This window comes from Hoplias malabaricus, chromosome 2 (genome assembly GCF_029633855.1).
Source record: "Hoplias malabaricus isolate fHopMal1 chromosome 2, fHopMal1.hap1, whole genome shotgun sequence".
Lineage (NCBI taxonomy): Eukaryota > Metazoa > Chordata > Actinopteri > Characiformes > Erythrinidae > Hoplias > Hoplias malabaricus.
Genome location: NC_089801.1, coordinates 73,792,483 through 73,803,434, shown reverse-complemented (window position 1 = coordinate 73,803,434; position 10,952 = coordinate 73,792,483). Strand labels below are relative to the sequence as shown.

At 38.7% G+C, this 10,952-nt stretch overlaps 1 protein-coding gene across 7 annotated transcripts in view; it reads left to right on the top strand.

Annotated features, from left to right (window-relative positions):
• The first annotated feature begins 3,737 nt into the window (after positions 1–3,737).
• LOC136687184 (mitogen-activated protein kinase kinase kinase kinase 4-like) overlaps positions 3,738–10,952 on the top strand; it is a 63,202-nt gene continuing 55,987 nt past the window's right edge. For 4 of the 7 annotated variants that reach the window (XM_066661474.1, XM_066661478.1, XM_066661475.1 and 1 more), the window contains exons 1-2: positions 3,740–3,995; positions 4,331–4,396. In XM_066661474.1, the coding sequence (XP_066517571.1) occupies positions 3,921–3,995; positions 4,331–4,396 (141 nt within the window). In that variant the 5' untranslated portion in view covers positions 3,740–3,920. Of the gene's footprint in view, positions 3,996–4,330; positions 4,397–10,952 lie in introns of all 7 variants that reach the window. The other 3 variants (XM_066661473.1, XM_066661476.1, XM_066661479.1) reach the window with 2 other exon arrangements.

Here is a 10,952-nt window from a genome sequence, read left to right as displayed (position 1 = left end):
GGGGCATATGCAACATTATATAATATCAAAAATAAACAAACAGACTTTCCCTGAATGACTACATTTCAATTGAGGGTAAAAATTTCATAACATTTATTGCTTGCCAAACTATTTTTTAACACTTCCCTTGTTAAAAATAAATACTTCTCATAAGACGTTTAATATACTGTTTTCACTTCCATATAACCACAAAAAATATGTAATAGTTCCTGAGGTTTTGAGTCATCATTTGCATTGAGCAACTTTTGCATCTGGTCCATTGGTTTATCTAGTGCTAGGAGGTTCATATGCTGGAGTGCTTACGGAAAATTTTGACTTATCTTCACGGAATACCATCTCTTCTGACGGCTGGGAATGATACGGTTATTTACAAGCCTATTATTATTATTATTATTTAAAATCACACATTAAAACACGTAATGTAATCTAGATTACACACTCTGGTGCCATGTGCGCTGATGTGTTGCTATAAAGCAGAAAAGATATCTTTATCTAATACCTTTCCTTGTTTTAATGAAGGATATGAAATACAAGCCAAAGTGTGCTGTAGGTCACTGCTAGACACTACAGTCTATGGCACTATACCTTCCTCCAAACTCTTTTAAATATTTAACAAAAAGTAATAGTTTGTGTAAAATTTTATTAATGTTATCTACATTAATCTTGTAGCTCCTTCACAAATTCAAGAAAACCAAACGTATCACGGTCGATTAATTTCGTTTGAGGGAAGCAGTAACTAACTTCATTTTCCCCCCAATTTGTATTCTCTATGTTTTTTTATTTCTGTAAATAGAATGACATTTACATTCATAGGATTCTGTTGATGTTTAATATAAACATAGAATGAATTTATAAAGTAATAAAGTACAGTTCAGAGATTATAAAACAGACTAAGATTTTTTTCATAACATCGCCTGTGGCCTCATAGGAGCACGTCTACATACACAAACATACACATATCCCTTCTCCCCCAGACCTAGCTGGACCAGTCTGTCCTGACTGTCAGTTGGTGAGTCATGTATAGCATTGTTCGCTTTTGTCGAGTAACTGTCAAGCTCTGCTGAGCTCTGTTCTTGCTAATATTGCTTAGAAATCTGTATAAGTGGACTGTCACCCTAACCCTAACCCTGAAAGCGTTCCAGCCCATATGCTAATAATTGCTATAGCCATCTGGGAGGTAGACCAAGCTTCATGCTGACTCGGTCTGTTGGCAAACTGCCCCCCAATGCACTCTGGGCCATGACCAGCTCGGTACTAATGACTAAACAGGAAGTAGCCAAAAGGATGAAGAGGTTGCTGTTTGGACCCTCACTCCATAGGGAATCCCTCACTAAAATGGGTAGAGAGTTGGCTAGCTTTGTTTTAGGCCACTGTTCAAACTGTCGACCAGCTATGAGCTCTCTAGTGGAAGATGTTCTTAATGGGACAAGGCATGCATTAAAAGCCCATATCATAGAAAATAAATCACATAAAGAATTAAGATTTAGTATAGAATCATGCCATTGTCCACATTTTGTACCACATTTGTTACTCTTGTGAAATATATAATGTATTTATTTTTTGTATGATTACCAGAACACTCCCGAGTAGGGCGTGGACCGTTATTTCTTTACCTAGTGCGCTACAAAGGGAATTGGGACGCAGCCCACGCTGAGAAGGAGGACGGATGAGTAATTGGCCTGTTGTAAAGTGGAGGTTCCTCATGCCACACCCAACCCGTCACCTAGGGCTGCTCCCTCCTGCCAAACACACGTGCCTCACACAGCGCATATGTGCTTTGAAAAGACTCATGTCCACCTCGTAAAATCACATTTAAGTCGGTCTTCTGAGCAAAGCTGGGTGAAACAACATAGATCGAGGCTTTTGTGAACAATTCCCAGTCATCCTGCCGGTCAGTTTTGCCTCGTAAGCCCTGCCCTTCTCTCTGTGAATCAGCAGCATGCCGGCTTCCTGTGTTTGTGCTGTTGATGGATACACCGGCTCTTTTAATGAGTCAAATCAATCGATTCAGCTCATAGAAAAGAGTCGACTCTTTCAATTCTTTATGTTCATGTTTTCCCTCAGAATTAGCCTCATTAATGATAATGTTTATCGTTAACTAAAAACAAAAAATAAGTGTATTAAAAAAAAATCATGACACTTGACCGTTAACAACATCCCTTTCTGGAAAATCTTCCACCTGCTAAACATGCCTGAGTAAGTTACTGTGTATGAGTGAGTAAGGTTTTTTTTATTCAAAGCTAGTCATGCGGGGCTTCACATAATAAATAAATAAATAACATAAAATGTCATTTTAAGAGACAGATAAAAGTCAAAATGAAAAACTACTTAGTCACATTCATCTCTAAGGTATATAGCATGATATATTACATCTCATTAGATACATTCTGTAATGTAGTACTCTTAGTGCCAGCAAGTTCTCTAAAACCTGTGAAATTACAAATGTCCCATCACTAGATACACATCACTGCTTTCGTTGGTTTGAAGCTTCACAAAGAATAACAATGGCAACCACTCCATACACTTGATATATATTAAATTATGTAATAAACTGTATAAATATTTAAGACTTATATAAATACTTAAGTTTTTTTTAATTATTATTGTATTTTATTACTAAGGGCATTATGGTGGTAGGTAGGTGTCGCAGTTATACAGCTCCAGAGTCCTGGAGGTTGGGGGTTCAAGTCCCACTCCGGGTGACTGTCTGTGAGGAGTGTGGTGTGTTCTCCCTGTGTCTGCGTGGGTTTCCTCCGGGTGCTCCAGTTTCCTCCCACAGTCCAAAAACACACATTGGTAGGTGGATTGGCAACTCAAAAGTGTCCATAGGTGTGAGTGTGTGAGTGAATGTGATTGTGTGTGTCGCCCTGTGAAGGACTGACGCCCCCTCCAGGGTGTATTCTTGCCTTGTGCCCAGTGATTCAGAGAAGGCTCTGGACCCACCGCGACCCTGAACTGGATATGGGTTACAGATAAAGAATGAATGAATTAATTTTATTAATATTATTATTATTATTATTATATAATTGTACTCTGGTTTGGACTGATATTGACATGATGTTAATAGTGGTGTTTATATGATGGTCTCTGAGCAAAATTATGATTATATCTTATCTTCCACAGGGAAATAGATTAACCAGTATGATAATAACACACCGGGAGAATAATAATGAATTTTCAGTTTTCTCAAAGTATCTTGGCACAGTCCTTTAATGGAAGTGCAGGCTTCACACTGAGCATTCCCTAGTAGTAAACGATTAGTATTTGCATTTTTAACAAAGTGCCTGTTTTTGTTTTTGCATATTTTGCTGTCAACTTCGCACGTCCCAAATCGCCAACAGTGCACTATTCCATCGATGTGCCATCCAGCAGCCAAGCCAGGGTTAACAAACCATGAACACAAGGATATTCACTCACTCCAGATTACCAGTGGTCAAACAACTATTCTCAGGCACAGAATGCACTTGTGCTGATGCCTTTTCTAAACCAACATTTTTTAAATCATGTTTCTCGTTGTCTAGAGTTTTTTTTTTTTTGTATTAATTTAAAAATAATAATAACCTAGTGCATTTTAAAGGTGGTTTTGGCACACAGATGCACTCTGATCTTTTTGTTCTGATTTTAAAAGATAGCTCTTGAGTTCTATTCAGTGCTTCGACTCCCAACATTTACATAAATGTATCGGTTCAAAGAATCAATTCATTGAGTCGAGTCTTGGGCGAACGATACATTTCTAGTTTGTGCGGACTTAAGTCTGCCACCTCGACATGGACTAAAGCGTCTCTCTGGCTCTCCGCGAGGAACTGTGTGCTTTTTCTCTCGTTTTTTTTGCCCCGAAGAGGGGCTGCAGATGTAGAAGTCCAGCCCTGAGCCCAGACTCGAGGTGAAGACGGTTCTCTCCGAGTGAAATTTCTCTGTTTATGAACGTTATCGAGAAGATGGCGAACGACTCTCCGGCTAAAAGTCTGGTGGATATAGACCTTTCTTCGCTGAGGGTAAGGACAGCACCGCTGGAGATAAACACACACACACACACTCCCTGTAAAGCAGGTTTATTGGAGATATGTCCGCCGTGGTGTCTTTTGATAAGGTGTAGTCCGGTTCTCTTTGTCTGTGTGTTCAGACAGCCCTGTGTAGTCTAGTGGCGTTGGGAGTTTTCCTTTGTCTGAAATGCTCTGGCATGTGTTTGGAGAGAAAGCACTGAGCGCAACAGCTGCTTTTATCATTTATTTTTCCTCCTCTTTAACACTCGCTTTCTCTGTTTTAACGCCGTGTTAGCTCATGTCTTTTGTCTCATTTTGTCCCTTTTTGTCTTTGTCTCTCTCTCCAGGATCCAGCCGGGATTTTTGAGTTAGTGGAGGTGGTTGGAAATGGCACGTACGGACAAGTGTACAAGGTTTGTGTTGTTTTTATAAAAACTGCATTTATCTGAACGTTTTCCAGCTGGAACTCCAATTATAATGGGTTTTACGTAGCGTGGTAAAGTTGTGTGAATGGAAGTGCACTGAACTGATGAGGGGAGAGTGCTAATAAACAGTCTTAAATGTTTGCCCTTCTCTGTTGCTTTTCTCTTTTATAAGACCACTGTTGACTGCTGGGAATCCGTCATAAAATGCCCCTGTTTCTGATAAACACCCCTTTTTGCGCTTTTAAAGAGTCCATATTGAGTTACTAAACTTCCAGACATTAGCACAGCTAACTTCCACGTTATGGTAAATATGTGGAAGCTAATTGGACAAAAACCAGCCTGATTTAAATCATTTGTGACATCACAATCACCCGCATACATTTATTAGTATTAGTCCAGGGAACAACCAAGAACAATAGGACACTGCTTATTAACTTCAGTTACTTGTCTGAGTCTTTAAGCTCAATTGCGTTTTGTATGAAGCATATGGAGCAGCCAGTCAGAGCAGAGCTCATTTAAATATCTCAGTCTTAAAGGGGCAGTGTTGCTGGCTCCAAACCAAACGACATTTCAAGCCATTTCACTGTTGCAGATACATTTCCAATTTTGGAATATTGTCAGAAGAGTTTTTACTGGAATTTTGGTGTGTTCCTGTCTTCGTGATCATTCGGTCGAAGTAGTTGTCTTAAGATTAGAATACAACTGATTGAAGTTCGATAAGATCAACCGTGTTTAATATTATTGAAAGTTTTTCTGGCTTGGATTAACCAAATAGCGAAAAGACTTTGAAAAGTCTGTGACTAAAAGCTTTTGGTACACAAACTCCAAATGTAAAAATGAGTACAAACGTGTCCAATATGGTCCCTTTTTAAACGGAAAAGCATTGACTTGTGTAGAAGCTTTGTCTCCCAACCACTCAGTTGAAGCACTGTTAGATTAATGCATGATGTTTTAGTTAATTTTATAAAGCAATAAAAATTTCACACAACTTTTGTTTGGAGGCGTACAACCATCTGCCCCTGCTTCAGACTCTTAGGTGCATGAATAGAGACTGACATCACATCCTGTTTTGTAGGGACTGTAGTTAATCCTGTTTAATTTCATTTACTCATGTTTGTTCAGCTTTTAGACAGAGTTTAGACTTTTTCGGTCTTATTTCATTTCAACCTCCTCAGTGGAGAAGTGGTAAAACCTGTATGGTATTGAATGTCACACACAGTACACTCAACTTAATGAGTGTTTAGTTGATACAGCTTTTATGTGATATTACTTGTCTGCATTTTACCATGACCACGATAAGCTTAAATATAACTTTATAAGTTCATGTTACCAGGAAGAGGCACAGTATAATACATGCACCATGTTGCACATTATTTATGAATGTAAAGAAGTTGTTTTTTTTAATGAAGGTTAAAGCTTCCCAGCATTGTTTTGTTTTTCTGAGCGCCACACAGCAGTGTCCTGACAATGCACTGGATGTAACCTGGAAACGAGAACACAGAAGACAGTGGTAGCAGACATCTACCTTCAAATGTACATCTGCCAGCGTTACTAGCTTTCAACACAGCAACTGTTTGTTAGTTGATGCAAACAGAATTCATTAATTGGTGGTTAGATTTTTAAGCCATTAGATTTATACAGGTATAGGGCAATACACTAAAACTGATAGGTGCATAAATATAGTTTTTAATTCACACCCAGGTTCTGTGAGTCACAAGAGAGAAGGCTGCTCCACTGCTTTATTGTGCACACTCATGCCAGTGTTGTTTTTATATTTACCTTAAAATTTCAGTTTTAAATCACACACATTGCCTAGGTTTGAGGGTTGTTTTCGAGGCCCGGTGCTTGTTGCTCGGTAGCAACAGTAAGGGGAAAAGCTCTTAGGAACTGTTTAAAGCAAATCATATTCGCAGTGTGCTGCTTGTTTTGTTTTTATTTCACGCACATGGTTTATTTGTATGATGCTGCATTAATTTGTTGATACACATGTGGATTGTGTCGGGTCAGAGCTGTGAAGAAGTGTATGTTTAGGTTTATAACGTGAACGTGGCCTTGAGTGGTTTAAAGAAGAGTTTCTTAAAATGTTTGATAAATGTTTGTCTGCTCCCAGACAGTCAAACCCAGCTTAGGTTGAGGAAGTCTCTTTTTTTTTTTTTTTCTTTCTGAGATCTCAGACTGGATGTAGTGGCTGTTTGGTATTCAAGGAAAAGGGAAGTTATACCAGTGACGGGGTTTGTGACCGCTGTGTCATTGTTTCTTTAAATGCTGCAATCAATTAAACCAGTGCTGTCACAGTTCTGATGAATAGGTAACGTGTCCATTCTTAATTCTACTTCAGTGCTTCTACAGTGTGTTAGATTCATTGTGTTATATAGATTTCATACGTAGAGTATTAACTGCTGTATTTTCCTAGGCTCTGTGCATTGTCTCTAGTTAACGGAAAACTTGCCTGCGTGCCACCTTCCATATGTGAACAGATGGCTTCTTGGGCCTGAGAAGAGATATATTCCTCCCCCACACTTCCCTCAATGACATGTTCAATCGCACATAATGACACAGGATTTGTTAATCTGCCTCTTTTTATGGGTTTTGTTAATCTGTCTGTATGAGGCAGACCAGGCTATATATGTCCTGTTCTATTTATGGCATCGTCAAGAGCCAGGAACGCAACCCGTAATTTCACAAAGCGGTGCTTTCCTATTCGGCGACCCCCAGCTCTGTCGGCTCATCAGCTTTTTGTCAGTCGTTAGCTCACAGGGAGTTCACGATGTCTCTTTCTGAGGTAGAGCGATATGACAAAAATTCAGTCGTATTTAGTTTTAATTTTCTTATTTTTTATTATTTTTTAATAGGGTTACCTCTTTTTCTTTTATTTTATTATAATTTTTTTTTTATTTATTTATTTTTTTTTAAACAGCTCCCCTGTTGTGTGCCACTGCTTTTTATGTTTTTGAAGATGAATTGGCGGTGATGGGTGTATTTGGGTTTTTAATAGTTATTTATATATAAAGTCCTGGCATCACAAAAATAAATGGCATTAATTATCATTAATAAGTCTGAGTTAAAATTAATTTTAAAAAGATTATTATTTTTAAACGTGTGTGAAAACAAAGTTTTTGGATTAAAGCACTGAGCAGATTAAATTTATCTTTAGAGAAAAAATGGTGGTTCTAGAGTCCGGTTGTATTCCCTGAAGATGCATTACATTCTCTTCTCCAGAAGGAGAGGTGAATATCTATAAGGTGTCATTATAGAGCTGTGTAAAATAAATTTCCTTGAGATTAAATTAATACAACTTAAAAATCCACATTTAAATTCTAATATGTTACAGTTGTTCCCCAACTAAAATACTGAATATCTACCGAATATCTGAGCGTACAGCGCAGTGACAGCTTTCCTGTGTAGAAACATGATCCCAAAAAGGCTACTGTGCACGTTTTATTTACAGAATTAGCATAAGTTTAGTTCTAAAAGTACTCAATACCAGGGACTTACTTGAATATGTGTAAAGGGAACCAGCAATACTTGACCAAAACTTTTTAGATTTTATTGTATACAAGCGTATTTCATCACACAGGCCTCCATCAGGGGGTTAAAAACAAACAAATCTCCATTTCAATGCATTCTGGAACACAGAGAACTTCCAATGAGTTTTATCTAATTAGAAAAAAGTCAGGAAATCAACATGTACGAAGGTGTTTTACTGCTTTTTATTTTTTCTCTCTCTCTTCCCCTTCTTCTTTACACTTGGACATGAGTGTCAAGATTTTTTTCACAAACAAATGTTTAACAAATGTTCATATTGCCCACCCCTTTTGCCTCTATGCTGTGTTGTGTCCTGCCGGGAATGCTCAGTTAATTTCGTGGCCGTGTCAAAAACTGCCAATGGCGCATTAGTCACATCCACTGTAAGTCAAAGAGCCACGCTGGGCTCTGACACAATGCGAGTGCAGAAGCGCACTGAGCTCCTCTCTCTAGTCTGGTGTAGGCATAGAAGGGATGTGTAAAGGGCTTGATGGTTGGGATTCAGCGTGCATAATTATTCAGTGAGAAGATGTGGTCTGTTGATAATGTGGTCGGTGTTTCCAGAGCAACGTTTCCCTTTTAATGGCTCTCTTTCTGCTTTCTTGCTGTTGAATATTCAAAGATCTGATGCACTGCCCTGTGGACTGCCCCAGTGAATGTATTTTGCCAGTTAAGCTGTTGATCACAGTCAAGACAGAGGTCTCCTTTCTCCCTAAATGGGCGAATGTGCTGCATGTTCCCTGCTTCTGCGTTGACCTCTCTGATTGGACAGTTGGCTTGTCTGTTTATCCCATTTGCAAATGAGCAGCGCCGCTTTAATAAATTGGGCAGCAACTGGCTGAGCAGCAGCAGCTGTTGTTGGGTCAGTAAGAGCCCTAACTGCCTCATTACAAAGGTGTTTTTGTTTAGATTTCTGTGGCGCGCTTAGACTGGCTCCTTTCTCAGCCAAAAGAAGAAAGACTGTTTCAAATGACTGGACTTGGACAACAAAACAGTGTTTGCAGTGATAAGTGTGTTGTGGTTTTCTCACTATGTACTGTTAATGTACTGTCATAGTTTGCTCTGCCTGAGCTAGAGCTGGCACAATACCACCATTTTTCCCCCCTCCCTTTTGAGTCATCCCTTGGGGTTCTAGGAACTCTGCGGATAAAAAAATGATGCTCTAGTCCTTTATGTAAAAAAAGCTAATCTTCCAGTATGCTTTAAAATATCTGGATTTGCTTATAATGCCAGATGCTATGTCAATACTGTGTTAATAATATATTTTTATATGGTATTGTTTAGGAAAATCATCTGTATGTGTTTGATATAAACACTGCCAATGGAGGCCTAGCTACATAGTACATGTCGAATGATGAAACAATGCTAATATGAGTGCTAGAGTGAGAGATTGAGGATCTGTGCAGTGGTGAAGGCTACAGCAGGATACACTTCAGAATCTTTTATTCAGTGGGGTTTAGTGCAGTGCTTGGCACGTAGCCATTTCAAGGTTTGCTGTTTGGGGATTTTTAATTTTAAAATGATTAAATGTGTTTTTCAAATATATCTTTAACCTCCAGTAGTTTGAATAGTTGGACAGCCGACTATACTGAGTGTTAGCTACCATCCTTCTGTTTCCAGCGTGAATGATTTAACAGATTTTATGGTAGACTTATTTTTGATATCTTTCTGCTGGCATTGAAGCTAATCAATGAATATGATCTCACCTAGAACTAACCTCAGATTTTAAACAGCCCTTCCAATATTGACATGCATCGTTTGAAGGATGTTTACTGGTCTTTAACAGCACTTTAGAGGCTACTGTTGCTCTCCTGTTGGACTTTTTTTTTAACAAAACTGAATGACTACATGTGGGGTGTGTGCTTTTAGGCCTCTTCTGCATGTACCTATTTTACAAGAACATTATAATGCAGTGTGCCCAGTACTTTTCAGTTCAGATACAAACCGTACTGTGAATGACTGTTTTGGTTCAGGGCCTGTTAAGTTCAACGCTGGTGGGACACTTGAGAAACAAGCTGTTAACACTCATGAGGTGTGTGAGAACTTTCAGAAGTCAAGGGCGTCACTAATGCATTCGTGAGGACTGTTGTGTTTCTGTGAATCTTTTGTTTCAGTTATATGTAAATGGCTCGGATGTTACCGGTCAGATAAGTAGCAGAAACGGCTGTCTGCAGGGAATGCTGAAAGGAGGTAGTATTAAAATTCGCTAGCATTCCCAGCCCAGTTCACCACTTACAACAGCAGCACACTTCTGTATGAAGCTGTTAAACTCCGAGGTGCTGCTGTTCTGAAGAGTTCACGTCCCAGTACAGTTTCCTATACCAGTTCAGACGACACTGCAAGCTTCATTAGCTAACGCTGTGCCTTACGAAAAGAAAAGTACGTAGTGGTGTGGTACTAAAGCGGTAGTTTACTACAGAGTAAAGGGTATGATCCCTGTCTCAACAGTAGAGCAAGAGGCCTTCAAAACTCCTGATCCATGATAACGATGGTCCAGTCACAATTTTTTTGCGTGTGAAGCGCTGCCTAACATTTACATTTAAGTCCAACAGACCCTTTCGAGAGTAAAACACTTTGCCTTGACGAAAGACACATGGTAAAGTCGCACCTGTGAGACATATTTGAGCGTCACTATCCTCTTTATTGAAGATTGAGAGATTAAAGTGTGTCTCTGCAGACAAGCTTTTTCCCAGAATCCCACACTGGGGGCACAGAGCTGAAGCCTTTACACTGTTCTTAAAAGCACTTTATTAATTTAGAGACCTACAGCGTCTATAAGTCATTTGACATGTACTTCACTGTTTATTTTAATAAATAAAAATGTTTTTCTGTAATTTTTTTTTTTAAACTTTGCTTTAAAACTGAATTATTTTCAATGTACAATTACGCAGGAAAAGTTAATTAAAACCTTTTACATATTTAAACCTGGACTTTGGTTTTCATTTGAATATTGAGAGACGAGGTTGAGCTAACACCTGAATGTTCTGTTTATTAAATGTTCATAAAATATTTTTCCCAT